Source organism: Marmota monax, unplaced genomic scaffold (genome assembly GCF_021218885.2).
Source record: "Marmota monax isolate L192 unplaced genomic scaffold, Marmota_monax_Labrador192_F-V1.1 WCK01_AAM20220418_F8-fsc00016, whole genome shotgun sequence".
Classification (NCBI taxonomy): Eukaryota; Metazoa; Chordata; class Mammalia; order Rodentia; family Sciuridae; genus Marmota; species Marmota monax.
Genome location: NW_026695209.1, coordinates 22,741,323 through 22,757,913, shown reverse-complemented (window position 1 = coordinate 22,757,913; position 16,591 = coordinate 22,741,323). Strand labels below are relative to the sequence as shown.

At 31.6% G+C, this 16,591-nt stretch overlaps 1 protein-coding gene across 1 annotated transcript in view; it reads right to left on the bottom strand.

The window, feature by feature from the left end:
- The window catches only part of Cadm2 (cell adhesion molecule 2), a 397,408-nt gene that overhangs the window by 84,507 nt on the left and 296,310 nt on the right, over positions 1-16,591 (bottom strand). Inside the window, exon 9 of the mRNA XM_058574551.1 lies at positions 249-368. Within this exon, the coding sequence (XP_058430534.1) occupies positions 249-368 (120 nt within the window). The remainder of the gene's footprint in view (positions 1-248; positions 369-16,591) is intronic.

Sequence of the window (16,591 nt, the reverse complement as noted above, 5' to 3'; positions counted from 1 at the left end):
GAGCCCATATATTTTTAATTTATTTTATTCTGGAACATTTGGGTAATAGTCATAAGTGACACTAAAAATAAATATACCCTGTTGTCCCATATTCTATTTTAGTCATCCTAATTGCTGAAGATTTAGGTGACTTAATTACTTCTTAGGCTTACATAACCTAGGATCTCAATTACTCTACCCTTTTAAAAAACCTCTAGATAGCTTCATTTATTGTGTTTTCTAGGCCATAACAAAGAAGCATACTGTACCTCTTACGCTGCTGGTTGTTGCAGATGTGGTTGTGCTGGTTGTTATGGCTACAGTGGTTGTGACTGTTGCAGTGGTAAGGGAGGGGATGATAGTAGTGGGAAGCAAAGTGTTGGGAACATCTGGTGAGTGGAAAAAAACAAAATATAAAACAAAATCATATCATGCAAACAAAAGAGAAACACAAATGATTCAAATTATAAATACATGTATCTTATTTAGACTTAAATTTAACAAGCTTAAACAGAATATCAGGTACACAACAACCGTACCACAGTTTCTGTCATTTTTTCTTTCACTTCTTTTTCATGCTCCAAAACAAAGAAAAATCTTGGAGCTAAGTCTGAGAATAAACAGATTGTTTGCAATATTTAGAGTGAAATTTAAAATGACGAGAATTCATTTATTCACTGAGTCATTTGAGCAATTTGTCATGCAATAGCAAAATACATATAGGTAAAACAAAAAATAACAACATGCTTTGTCAGGGAAGTAAACAAAGAAACGACACATACAGAAATAAACACAAATACCACCATATAAGATTAAAGAAATGTTAACAATGAATATGTATATGCATGTTAAATACTTTTGGATTTTTTTTCTTTTAGGAAAACTTAATGATAGGAAATAGGATGAGTGCAATCTTTAGAAACAAACAAACAAACAAAAGAAGCCAATTGCTGTTATTATTGTTATTTTGCTTCTCCTGTTCTCACAAATGATGTTAATGTACAGCTTAGAGTCTTGCAATTCTTACCCTGATTAGCTGGCCACGCCTTCTAACAATTTTGCAGTACCTAGGAGTCTTTAACAAGTATGGAGCCAACTAGCATGGAACCCAATATTCTGAAAGGTTTATGATTTTAAGATGGCATACCTAAGGGAAATTACTGAACATAGACTTGAACTATAGCATTCAATTCCCAATCAATTATTAGTCAACTTGCTGAAAATTAAAATATTGATTCAAATACTTAGAAAACAGAGTAAACAGAAAGAAAAGCTTAGTGTTCAATGCTCGAATCTTCCATTCTTTCAATCAAACCTGCTGAAAATATGAAAAGGAGCAAAGAGAACATTGAAACAACACAGCCAGTGTTAGACTATTAGAACCTTAGTATGATCCTCTGAGCCAAATCTTGTCTCAAGTGGATAGGCATATAATTTACACAGTGAGAAATTAGAAACATTTCCCAAATTACCTGTAATTACTGTGCTGGGGTTTGATTTCACATATTTGTCACATAGTCCCTATATATTCAGAGTGTTTGACAGATTATTTTGCTATTAAAAGGTTTCCTGTCATTCTCTCAGCAAATGTCTTTGAGTCACACCAAACATTTTCTAGTCCTTTACTTTTGATAAATAGCCCTACTCAATCTGAAAATTCTACCTGCTGAATGCTCTACACTGGGGACACCAAAAAACAGCATGAAATCACTCTCTTATCTTGAGTATTGATGTTTACACCTGTTTTTCAACAGGGAAAATGCTTCCTGGCCAGTCAAATTAAGAAAACAACCTCTGAAAACTCAATGGTGCTTACATTAATCACTAGGGAAAATGGGTATTGCCTGGAGTGTGATTTAACATGATCATAAAGTAGAACTGACTTAACAACATTATAAATGGAAACGAATAAATATTATGTATGTGGGAATATAAACTTCTATTTGCTAAGTTTTATAATGTGTTCTTAATTCATGGTAAGCTTTCTTAAGAAGTTCTGGCAGATTGGAGATAAATGAAAACATTTTAAATTTTTTAAACAGTCTATAATTTTAACTTTTATATCTAAAATAGAAAATCATACATTTTTGTTGTTAGCAAATCATTTGCTTATTAGGAAATCTGAAGATATGTACTCACTAAATGCAAAGTTCAATATCTCCCAGGGTAATCAAATATAAGAACAGACAATAATATTAGTCATTTCCAACTATGTATAAAGAGCCAGACATACCAAAGATGATATATTATTAAGTTATTTACTATCAGACAATGGGCTAGAATAATATATCATCATATCTTATTCTAGTAAAAAAAATAGACTTAGAAAATCAACTCTATTAAAAGTAGCATTATGAATTCCTACTTTCTTAGTAGGGTTTTGTTCATTTGTCATTTTGGCATAGCCGAAACAAAACATTATTTGAATTTTTTCCTTACTCCATATCAAGGATAGAAATTCTAAATGATTTGAGCATCTCAATATTTTCAAGTCTTATGAGGATTCTTCTATAATAACCTGAATAATCTCCTGATTTCCTAGAAATGTCAAAATGCATTAAGCATAGACTTTTTTTCCCTGGGCTAATATTCAAAGACCTAAAAAAAAAAAAAAAGATGGATAGCTGTGATAATTGTTAATCTACTTTAAAAGAACTTCCCAGAATCATTACAAATTTCCATGAACATAACCTTACAAATCATTACTGGCACACAGTCTGGCTCCAGCTTACCTTCTCCAGATCGTCTTCTACCCTACCCTCTTGACTTCAGGTGTGACTAAAACTGCTGAAAGCATGTTGGCCAACATGACAGCTGGCTCAAGAAAATGATCCATGAGAAAGAAGCCACTAGCTTTACTGTTTCCTATATGTTTTGCAATATTTGAAACATTTTTTATTTTTCCAGCAATTATGAGGAATTCCCTCTGTTCTTTTTTTCTGGTCATACATTCATGCCCATCCAATTACTTCAGCTGTGTTATTAAAAAGTAAAAGCAGAAGTAACCTAAATATTTAGTTCCAGAAGGTTAATAAGAATTAAATCAAACAACATAAGATTAGTTGGAATTATAGAAAGATCAAAGAAATTGTATACCTCTGCTTTTCACTTACACTGTTTGCTCTGATTTGGGTCTGGTGTTTTCCCACTTGACAATTACCCCTTTGAAAGGAAGAACTCTGCCTCGTTTATTGTTGAAGTGTCAGTACAAGTTGGAAGGCCAATAAATATTGACTAAATAAATTTGTTATACCATTATAAGCTAGACCTTTTTTAGAGGATCTAAAAAGTCCATTGATTTGACAGAGTCGACTACTTATCCTAAAGGGTTTCTTTCCTTCTCTCAAAAAAAACAAAACCAAAACCAAAAAATCTGTATATCTTTAACATAAATAGACATCATTTTCTGTAGGGTAAATTTCAAGATCACAAACTACTACTTCCTTCAAAAAATATATTTTTTGGCTTAATAAAAGCAGCAAACATTTCATCACAGTTTCTGCTACCCTGAAAACATAGAGAGCCTAATTTAAAGCTTATGGCTGAGTTCTACCTGTCTCCATATGAACTGATTGCATTGTCACCGATTCTTAGACTTAGTGGGAAAGGTTGAAGGGTCAAGAGAACTTTAGAAACTTCCCATGCTTTGTTCAACTATTACAACATTAGTTTCCTGGTATATCAGTTTGTATATATGCACATACCTATTTATGTTGCAGAAAAATATTTTATATTTAGTGTTAAGTGTGAGTATAATTGAGAGGTTGATTGCTCCACTTCCATCTCAAGACCTTTTATTTTCAGCAGCCTGATTGTAACTGTAAGCAGAAATTAGCAAAAGACTCTATCTAAGCTAGCTTCCTAAACCCCAACTCGCAGGTTTTTTTCTGGTCTTCACTCCTATAAACCGTGGCAACATTTAGCACAGGTTAATAAATGTTTCAAATGTCATGGTTTAGAGCAGTAACTTTGGCCTTTAACTTAGATATTGTTTAGGAAAAGGTGGTATAATTTCATAAAGAAATAGGGACTACAAAACACATACTACTAGCCATTTACCTCAGTTTTAAACTATCTAGAATTCCACACCATTTTAAAACCATTATACTCTTAATATGAGAAATATTCTATCAAATATAGGACAAGATAGAAAATGAAGGTAAGTTATCAGTTCTTTTTTTCCTTTTAAGACACCTGTTTTTTTCCCCCTTTCTTGAAAGAATATAAATATAGCAAATCAGATACAGGAAAACTATACACATGTACACACACAATAAAATACTAACTATTGGTTCAACTTTAATTAATCAATTCTGTCTATAAAATAACATAATCAATCTTATAGTAGCATGAATAATTTTCTGAATATGATATGTCAATGTAAGAAAATTTAAAATATATGTATATATATATATGTATATTATATATATATATATATATATATATATATATATATATATATTTCTTACATGTTAATATTCTTTATAATTAAAGGATATATTTAGTGGACACTAAGATGAGTATAAATAAAATGTAGTCAAATTATGTATCACATGATTACAAACTATGTAACATAATTTATGAATATTAAAATTTTAAGATGATAATTTATACAAAACTCAAACAATTTGCATGATATTTCATCTCTAATTTCCACAATGCAAAAGAGAAATTTTCCCCATGGAAAAATGTACTAATTTAATAAATAAATATTGCATTTTCTGAAATAAACAACAACAACAACAACAAAAAGTGATTACAAATAATAAGTTCAGCCTTTGGCAAATCCAAAAGAAAATGACTATTGTCTATTCTCTTAGATGGTAAAACATAGAAAATGAAGAATAGACAATTAATGAAACATTTAGTGGATAGAAATTGTATTTGGGAAAGTGAACTAAATATAAACAATAAGATTTTGTCTAGAGCTGATCAGACAAATTAATAATTATACATAAATTATTAGATACAATTTAAATCCAAATACAAAAAAAATCAATGAAGTTCTTCAAAATCAGAATTGAAAACAATGTTAGTAATAAATTTGTTTGTACTTAATCTAGCAATAATTTTTAAGCTGCTAATATATGACCACAATATATAGTAATATGGAAGAACAATTTCTCTGAAATCATGATTATGTGCATTAACTTTCAATAGACTAAATCTTACTATAATCTAAATATCACTATATGGAAAAATGGATAGAACTTTCTAAAATTACTTGATAATTTTAGATAGGATATTAAACAAATTCATAGACATCTATGATTTATTAAAAACAAATATATAATGTATAAATAATACATATTTATTGTGTTAAAATATAGCTCAATGGCAAAGCGTTTGCCTTGCATGTGTGAAGCACTGGGTTCAATCCTTAGCACAACATGAATATAAATAAAGACATTGTGTGTCCATCTACAACTAAAAATATATATATTTGCCTGATGTATACATTTAAATTTCAGATAACTTTGTACCTTTACAAATACACACATATATATATATATATATATATATATATATATAGAGAGAGAGAGAGAGAGAGAGAGAGAGAGAGAGAGTATAAATGGGGAGTTTTCCTTTAAAGAAAAAATGTGAGCATTTTTTATTGACAGGAAACTGAGAAATGTAAATATTCCAAGAGATGAAAATATCTGTTTATTATATGCCTACATAAAATGCAGGAGTTATAATAAATTTTACTTTTTGTTGTCTTTGAAATGTACGTAAAGAATTCTTCAAATGTAAAAGGAAAATTCTAGAGTATTTTAATAATGTCAGACTGAATCTAAATCTAGTAAATTGAACAATTTCATATTAATGCAGCCAAATTCTAAGTAGGCTACAAAAGTGATGTGATATTAATAATTCAGGTTACTTGTAGAAGAACATAGTCACATGCAGAGGTACAATTTCAGCCCAAACAGTAAAGAGGCAGAACAAGGAAACTAAAATTTTCTGTCCAAATACCATGACTAAACTTTGCTATGGTAAATTAATCAGCCCATCATCTCTTCTTCATAGCCCACATGACTGATGCTAACAACTTCAAACTGCATCTACTATTATTTTGAGGTAGCCAATAGGAACTAGAGTTTCTCAGAGCATTCAGGGTCCAAGCTCTAGATATAGCTACTTCAATCCCCTTGTGATGTCATGTTCTCTCATGATACTAATCATTACCTCTTTCATGTCTGCTTTCAAGGCTTGTTATAAATATGATCTCATCTGTAAAGCAGTCTCTGTTCCACAATGATTTAGTATGTTCTTTCTCTGAACTTGCAAGTATTTTGCAGCCACCTGTATATACACTTCTTTTGTATTATATCACCTCTGTGCTTATGTATCTATAACACCCTATAAACCGTAGGCTCAATCTTAAAGATTAATATGACTTCATCTTTTAAAACATCAATTTGCCTTGGGACAAGTATAGTCTGACCCAACCCTTCATTAGAGTAGCTCCCCTTTCTGGATGTACCTAGAAAGTTGAAGTCTGATTCCTGGTTCCTCTGTGAAGACTTCGTTTGACCATATAAATCTCACCCAATTTTCCTTCACTGTTTGTGTTGCTACAGTAACATTTTAACATTTGTTCTAATTTACATAATCAGTTTCATGAACTCTGCTTTTTAAATTCTCAATAGTAATGAAGTACACAGTACACACAATATACATCAAAACTCTGAATAAAATCAAGATGAAAACAGTCTATTGTATTAATTTGACACCAACATACATTGTATTTTTTTTCCCAAAGAACTAACAAGATGATAAGAACAGAGAAAATGTATTCCATAATATAATTCTGTGCTTTCTCAGAGCCCCTCACTGAATTCAGCTGGTGCTTTATAAATGTGACTACTGATAACAATGTCAGTAGATAGGTAGTCTATCAGTTTTTATAATATGAGTCAGTAACCAACCTTTATACATGGTTAATCCCTATAAAAAGTTGCCTGCTTCCTCTATCGTGTGTAAGATGATTTTTAGCAATTCCATCGAAGAGTCTTAAAGTCTAAAAGATTATTAATAAAAATTAAAATGCAGCATCATGAAGAATCTTATATTCTGAAAGCGGATTTTCCATGTTCTTAAAACTGTTAGAGCTCTGAATCATATCATCCAATTAAAATAATAGAAAAGTGTCCTTTTCTTCACTCGCTAATGAAAGAATTCAAAACATTGTAACCACATTTTGTTATTGGAGCTTATTAGAGCACAACAGATCCTGTATAACCTTGTCAGAATAAAATCAGTTTCAACAAGCACTGTGTACAATAAACTGCAGAGTGGTACAGCACCTTTTTCCCAATAACGAGCTTTTCAGGTTAAAGGTATGTTCTGTTCTCTACAAGTGCAGTGTACAATAATTTCTAACTTGTCAACCTGTTTTGTTTTGTGGCAGTTTCTCTTTTTAAAAATGGCATTCAGAATGGATTTTCGAAGCAAAATTAAGTCTAAGGAGCCCCAGAAGCCCAAGCTTCTTGTTTCCCTCCAAAGACTAGTGTTCAAATAGGGAGAAAAACTGTTACCATTTAGTCTGGAATCTATAAGTCTACCTCTATCCTGCTGCATGTTACTAACCTGCCCCCACCCCAGGGGGTCCCAGGGTAATCAATACAAACCAGGAGTTATTGGTGGAGATGCATAAGGGTTAGAACATGTTGGATAACAAGTACTAAGGTAAGATGCAACATTTTGGTAGAAGGCACCTCACCTTAAAAATAATAGGGCATCCTTAACCTTTTTACTGTGAATTCCATTGCCGTTGCAAGCAATGGTAAGAGGAATATTTACTGGATTTGCTTTTGCCAAGGCAGAGAAGAAGGACACCTACTTGCTACCGTTATGCTCAGCTACATGTAGCAGCCTATTTGGATTCAAGCATCAAAATGAATAACACCACAAAGACTCTTTTTAAATGACAACCTCTGGTTTGATGAGGCTTCAATTCACCATTGCATGTACCCTCCTCAAGAACCATATAGTAATGTCATCTGCTTCAAAAAAAAGAAACCCTTTTCAAAATAAGATCAAAAAAAAAAAATCCCTTTTTCATCATTCTGGTAGCTTCCACTGGCTTCTGACACTAAATGGAATCTTTAGTAATAATAATAATAAAAACTGCCTTCAAAAATGAAAAGTGCTATAATTTTCAACTGTAGGTGGCAACCAACAGTTCTATGAAATTACAAGAAAAGTTTATGAATAAAATCAATGTTATTTTTTAAAAAAATGCATGCATTTTTCTTTTAAAATACTTTTATTACATTTCAAACTGGTAAAGGTAAAGTGAAATTTATGGTAGGGGAAAATATCTTTGATATGAATGATCCTCTATCAATTATTTGCATCTATTTCAATATGTGAGCGCTTTCCTAAAAGCACTTAACCTAAGAGTAGATGAGATTATTCTATGGGAGAATATCACTTCTATTCATTTTTTTAAAATACTTAAATCAAATAGCAATATACAAAGCAAAAATTTTATGAAGTAGAAAAGTACTGAGAAATCCAGATATTTGGATGTATGTTCTGTGATGAAGTAGCTGAAAAGCATTTTGTATATCGTTTAATCTTCATACATTTATGCTTCCTGATCTAAAATCGAGGAGTTTGTACCTAGTCAATTATATAAATCTTTGTGAGCCAAGTTCATACCAGTGGTAGATTATAGTTGATCTTCCAAAAGCAAAACACCTTCACTCCAGGAATTATAAGTGCAATATTATTTTTCACATAACTTCAAGAGATAGAGTCCCTAAAGATGTTGTTCTACATTCACAATGGAAAAAAATAGACTCATATGATGTCTTATATTATAAATAATATAACTCTCTCAAATTCAAGATAATCTGTGTGTACTTGAAAAAAATAATGGTAACCTGAATGTGTTAAAAATGTTTATATTGCTATGTTTTCAGATACAAACTCACTCTTCCTGTCAAGTCACCACCATTTAAATATAGCGTGCTTATAAGTAGAGCCTCTCTTAAGCTTTCTTGCTTGACCTTATTTTTTCCAGTGTTCATTTTTCATTCCACAAAAATACTTGCTTGAGTCATACTAGGTTATATATTCATGTCACTCTATAGATTTATACCATGCAACTTACTAGAAATACTTCCATGTTTATCTCAAATATACTTATTTAATACATAAATTTCATCAAAAAGTAACAGCGGCTTCTGGTACCCTGAATCAAAACTGAACTGGACTACCTTTTTGAAGAACTATCCAAGAAATATAAAATGCCACAATAAAAGATATTTTACTATGGCAAATTTTCACTTCCTTATAATGGCCATATTTTAAATAAAAATAATCCAGAATGTTTATCACTTTTTATCACTATTTCCTATGTGAGAATTCATTTACCAAATGATTATCCTAAATTAATAATATTTGGGTTCTCATCAAAGTGTAAAAATTGTCATTGAATCAAAATGAGAAATTAATACCCAGAAACTTTTTAGTGAATCCTAATTTTCACATATGTGTTTGTTGATGACTGCCAAATGGAAAAGGAAATAAAATGCCCAAATATGATATTTAATATTATAATCCCCAAACTTAGTCAAAATAAAAAAGAGAATGTGAGAGTGTTTCGAAGATTATTATTATAAATTTGCCACCCTATAATTTAAGAAAACTACCAATGGTAATTTGCAGGTACTTATGGTGTTTGACTATTTATCCATAGGCCCACTTAGACATCTCCTTAGAAGACAGTTATCTCCTAATGTTATGCAGAATTTCGAGTTAGCACCTATTGAGCTCCACTTTTTACCATATCTTTCCTAGTGTCTGGTACTCTCTGGAGGACTCTGTTGTTCTTAGGTTTAAAAACGATTATTTCAGCAATGAATTCCTACTGAGGGGGGAGTACAGAGAAATTCCTAGATTCCAAAGCAAGTACATAATATGTTGTTACAACATTTGTGAAATCTAGTTTAAGAAGCTACAAAGCAAGTTTTACATAAATTCCATATCTTCTATTTAGATATGTCATTGTTTCTGAAAACTAATGCTAAAGATATTTCCCCCATGGGCTATTTGCATATTAGGTAAATTCTCTGGCAAATGAGCCATTTCATATACATACATTTAAGTTGAAGAACTCTGTACAGTTTTGTAAATTTCCACCTTAGCCTTATTTCTCCATAAACAACAGAGAAGGCCAGAGTGCCATGGTTTCTATCCTTGCATTTACTTTATTATACACTACAACTGAGAGAAAAGATTAATATCAATAGAGCCAGAACATATTTTGTTAATGGTGAAATGAAGATTTTTTTTTTCCCTTTCAACAGTGGTCCACTTAGATGTATAGAAACATTTACTTCAGAGTGGTACAACTGAATGGAAATTTTACTCTGGAAGCTCTGAGACCTTAATTTATCTACTTTTCACTCATCTTAAAACAAAGAGATGGATTTCGGCATCAGCTCCAAGTTGAGTATGACCACATGTGGGCACCTTTTTAAATGCTTTATAAAGCAAACACTGCTCCTGTCTCCACTATTTTATTCCATCCCACTTCTCTCTGCAGAGTTCAACAGCATATTCATCCAGTCAGAGGTATGCCTTTCCCACAGGCATCAGAGCTTTCCCTACTTATTCATGTCCAGAAATGATATGTTTTATCTGTGAGATTAAAGAAAGTACTGTTTTAAGAATGATCCAACTAGTTACTGCCTGCAAACTCTCAACCAGAGATGAGAGCAGCAACCACAGGGCTCTTCCATTAGCACACTGTTTGTTGCTCCATATGGATGTCTTTTCTGTCCTTTTCTTTCTACAACATATATTTTCCATTTATGCTTCTAAAGGAAGCTGCTCCAAAGGAAAAATGCTCATTATGAGTACACAGAATTAATTTACCAACTGGTAGGTCTGTTTCTCTGTGAGGGAACAGATTTTAGCTGAATCCCTTTGTAATGTTTGCTAGGCTGTGCATCTGTCCGTAATTCAGGTCTTTCTTTCCTGCTCCCCACCCACTTATAGGAACTCAAAGATTCCCTCTTGTAATTCCATCATGATTTGCAAGTATTGCTTTGCCTAAAAGTACAACTAAAAAGAAAGAAAGAAAGAAAGAAAGAAACAAAACAAAACAAAAAACTCATGTGATCCAGTGCTTCTAAATATTTTATTTCTGGATAACTATAATAGTAGATGCAAGATGTCACATGAGGCTGCTATCTTTTAGTCTAGCTACACATTTGCCATGAAGCACAGAAGTACACTTTTCATTTTATCATAAGAAGGATACGTATTAGTTTCAAATCATTGCTAATCATGAGTTGAATTTATGAGCAATATATCCCTGTCATGGGGATGTACATATCATGATAATATTTGATTAGTTCTATCACGAGAAAAGTTTAAAAAAATTATTACTTTATGACATTACTTTATGATATTTGTAGTGTTTCACAATTATTAAGCATTCACCTATGTATGCATTATTTGAGCAATTTAAGACCAACTACTATAATAACACTAAAACAATAATATTTATTTTCTGCACAGCAGTCAAATATTTGGAAGAAATGATAGATGGATTAGAAATGTTTGTTTCAGTGAAAGAAAAGCTACCCTTCAGGAATCAATTTGCTTTTCCAACATAGTAAGCAAGTTATCTGCAGTGGAGAATTAGCACCCAGGACAGAAGAGGAGCCTCGATTTACCGAGTTTGTGAAAGATACATGTCTAAATAAGCAACAAAGCTTGGAAGCTGGACTGGGGGGCCAGCAGTCTATTATATCTATGTGTTTAGCTTTTTAACTGTATTTTTTTACTTTTACTACTAACAATGAAATCTGAGTAAAATTAAGGAGGCAGTCTTATTGATTATTAAAACCTGGAAAGCTTTTTTTAATAGTTTGATACCTTTCACTAGGCCAAAACACACAGACATTTCTAACAGTAATTTTCTCTTACAATTAAAATGATAAAGCTCCAAACATTATCTTTATGGTGATTCCTAGCAACTAACAATAAAATGTGTTACTTCTGAAGTGTATATGTGTTCCTTGTGAAGTGATTTTCCTAAAAACTTAAAAATAAGAAATATTGCATTCCTAAGCAGTGTTCATTTCAATTGACACATGACCAAACAAACCATAAGTGCAATATGATATTTTAGAGATATCAAGTTAGCCACTACAATAAACTGGCAGTACAGAAACAGAAGCAAATTTCAATAGAATTTCACTGTATACTATTATAATAAATATCATAGTTTAATTATTTCATACATATTTAAAGATGAAATTTGCTGGAAAAGAAAAATATATTTTTAAAATATGAGAGCATGGAAAGTTGTATAATGAATAATTTCACTCATACGCAAAATAACCAGAATTAAAATGATGAACCAATACATTGTTTAAAATCTTCTTCATACAAGGAGAGAAATAATGAAGTAAGAAAAAATAAATTAGATCAATGATAAAGACATTTAATATTCACATTGGGCTACTATGGTAATAAGAAGGGGAAATTTGAGTAGGGAGAACAAACATCGTGAAAACATCTCCTGGAATATTCTACATCAGCTCTATCCTAACTTTCAGAGACAACTTGAGTTCTCCATTGAAGCTCTAACATGATTCCTGCTCTGCTAGCCTACAGTCTGGACCTGGCATAGATATTGTAGCCACTACCCATAGACCAGAATGGTACTGCATATTCCCAGTATCTCTGTCCATTTTCTATATGCATTTGAAGTAGTGGTTATGAATTTTCCTAACATGAATTTAAAGGGAGGTAAAAGATATTAAGAAAATTGAAAAAGAAGGTTAGGATTTAAGAGAGGCTGATTTGCATTTCTCACTCTATATAGATACTATTTCTCAAAATTTTGATTCCATATTTCCAACACTTTCAAAAAACATTACTTTTAATCCATTTATTACAAATATATATGAGAACCTGAACTTCTTTCAACCACAAAACAAGATGAGCCTAAGGCCATTGGTAATTTCTTGCAGCCACTCCTTGTACAACAGTAAGCATTTGCCATACTGTGTATAGTATATGGATGTAGATCTGGGTAGTCTTTGCTTTGGGAGAAGATATACTACTTAAATTCTCTGAACTTGATGTTGTGTTATAGAAACAAGTCTGATTGTAAATTTTGTCCTATTCTAGAGATTTTTGTTATATTATTGAATTTTTAAGATTTTTTCCCTATTAACTAGTTAGCAAAAATTTAGAAATTTATTTTTGTTCAGTAGAATTAAATTATAATCTGGGTACCATTCAGGGAATATTTAGGCAATACATTATTTGCATCTCTTTCTAGTTGAATTGGTCTTAATATAAAAAGACTATTGTTTTCTGCTGCCTTTCCTATCCTCTACTATCCCCCCTCCCCTCCCCTCCCCTCCCCTCTTCTCTCTCTACCCCCTCTACTGTCATTCATTTCTTGCCCTTGTATTATTTTTTCACAGACACTAGTATGGCAATATGTAAATCAATGGATGTGTAACTGATGTGATTCTGCAATCTGTATATGGGGTAAAAATGGGAGTTCATAACCCACTTGAATCAAAGTGTAAAATATGATATATCAAGAAATATGTAATGTTTTGAACAACCAACAATAAAAAATTAAAAAAAGACTATTGTTATTTATTATAAGAATAGAAGTTAGATATATTATAAATGATTATACCTGGACTGTACTGAATTCTTCCATTTATGATGTATATAATTTGTTTATGATTGATCCAAAATCTCTGTATTACCATTTTTAAAAATTTTAGACACTGGGACCACAATCAGAGATTATAATCATCTGCTTCATTGTGTGATCATCTTCCTATAATTCTCCTATTTGTTTTATTATTTGAATGCATAACTTTTCTTAAACATCTTAAACTATAATTTCCTTTATTGTCACTCACATTTGCCTCTTAAGGTCATAAGTATTAAGTATATAATTGGGGAATGAATGAATTATTCTTTTTGTCTGAATTCTCTAAATATGAAGAGCAGCAATGGAACAAAACACTTGAAAACCATTAGGGTTATGGATGGTGATTTCTAAATAAATAGCATGATAAAAGTGGTAAAGAAGAAACATTTTATAAAGAAGAAAAAAATAAAAACTACTATGATCTCAGTAATTAATCAGCATAACTATGGCTACTAATTTAATAGATTAATTTTTCCATTGCTGAGATTGTTAATGAATAGTGCCATTATCTTTGCTAAGGGATCCTCCACAGAGCAAATGCTTCATAAATATATTTTGTCTTGCCTGTATTTGAATGTTCACTTTTGTTAGCTTTTTCATTGATGGTAAATTTTAGACTGGCAGTTTCAAATTACCACCTCTATGTTCCTAATGTTGAAATTTTCAAATGTGAATAAGAAGGGGGCAAAACCCCTGCAGCATACATAAAACAAAATGTCAGCACTATGAACAATTAGGTGTAATAACATTTAAATAATGCAATTCCACTGACACCCAAAGAATAAAATCCAACAATTAGGATGGCCTCTAGACAGTAGAAGATTTCACAGGAAAGTGCTAATTCTGCTCAGACCTCCATCAAGTTAAGAATCAATAGAACCTAGGCAACTGTAGTAGATTCAGACACGAGTCTCAGTTCCTGAACAAAAACCCTCATGCTAGAGCTATATTAAATTATCACAGCTAATGTAAAATCAACCTTGGTGTAAAAGCTAAAAGGGTAAAGTTCTCACAAATGATCGCTTATCACTCCATTCCGAAATGCATACAGCATTCATTATAGATCGCAATGCCACTCAAATTTCATCATTTAGTAGGTTTTGAAACAGCCAAACCATTAACAGAAGAGAGTAGCTTTTATATTTATACAATCAGTGACTAATGAAACATTATACCCAGTGTGCAAAGGGGAAAAAACTTTATTTTTGTAATGAACCCAATTGGAGCCCTTTTTAAACACAGTGTAATATGGTTTCACTGTTTCATCGAGCCTCTCATTACTTGTGTCAATAATCCTAGGTAAACTACTGTTGAACTTCACAGCATTTATTTAGCAGCATGAATAGCATTAATCTATGGGGTGCTTTTGATGAATTGTAGTTCAAGAAGCGAAGCCAAAAATGACTTCTTACAAAATGCTTAGAGAAGTATTTATTAGAAATATGTCAACTGCCAACTACCTAAAGGTAGCTTGGCTATTTAGAAAACCATACTGTTGGCTAGCTTGCAAACACTGGGAAAGCATAAGAATTTTCCCTACTTGAATTACTTGAAAAACAACAAATGACATGCTTTTCATCAGAGTGTATTATTTCTTCTGTCACTTCCCTTCTAATTCTGTATATATTTATGTTGTATTGCCTTCAATACAACGTGACATGTGATACAACATGCTCCCAGGCTCTGAGATACTATTAGGTGAGAGAAACACTTAAAAATTTTTGGGTGAATCAGTTAGGCTATACTTAAGTGACTGCATGGTCTGAATATCCAGGTAGCACAAACTGGAAGCTGCTCTTGGCTCCCCATCAAAGACTCTAACTTGACCTTGACTCACCCAATGGTATTACCTTCTCTGGCAATAAGGCTGGGAAGGTTTGTCCACAGGAGCTAACTACATTTAATTCCAATTTATCAGTGTAGTTTGATTAAGCTAATCTTTTATATAGCTGAATTTTATACTATTCATGAGATACCAGAAATTAAACTCTTAGATCTTTTGGATGTTCAAGATGTTTATACAGGGAGAGTTTATTCACTGTCTGCCTTCATTTGCCTACCATGAAGCTAGTATTTAGAATTGAGAGATTTTATACACTGAAGGAATTCAAAAACAGATAATATTATATACTGACAATATGTAAGTTTCTTCAATTTTTGCCTGTATCATAACAAAATAAATACCTGGAAAAATAGCACAAATTAGTTTACTATTTTCCTTAAAATTAATTAAAACTCTTTATTAAAGACTTAGGCTTGACTCCCACCATTCTTTCTTTTTAATTTTTTTTTAATAGAGAACTAGCTAATCCATGTTCTATACTATACAATTATAAATATGTATTATATAATTGGATTCCTGGGAAAAGTATTGAATAAACATATTCTCTCCATGATTTCTAAGATCCACTGGATTTATTAAACCATTTTGTTTTATTAAATGGTGGTTCATAATTTTGTAATATTATATGAAATAACATGGTATTCTCAGAAAATTTCTCTGGCTGAAATATAAAAGGTTAATGTTACATTCTCTAAGGACTCTTTCTCTGGAGATGCACAATGTTCCCTAGCATATACATTAACCACTGAGAAATGGTATAATAAAGAAATTTGTATAAATTTATTTATTACAGCATTTTTTAACCTCATAAAATGTAGTTTCATCTAATAATATGTTAAATTTGCCTTATTAACAACTCATTGTGACTTTTGAAGTTTGATCAATGAAAAAGAGTGATTTTCTTCACTTTTGGGTATTGGTATTTTGCTATATTTATACCCTTTGATATATACAAATGGTGAGATAAATGAAGTCAAGAAAATCAATGTCTGTAGATATTTCAAATTATCCTTCACAACATTTACTCATTAATATTCTATTCCTCTGTCTCTGCT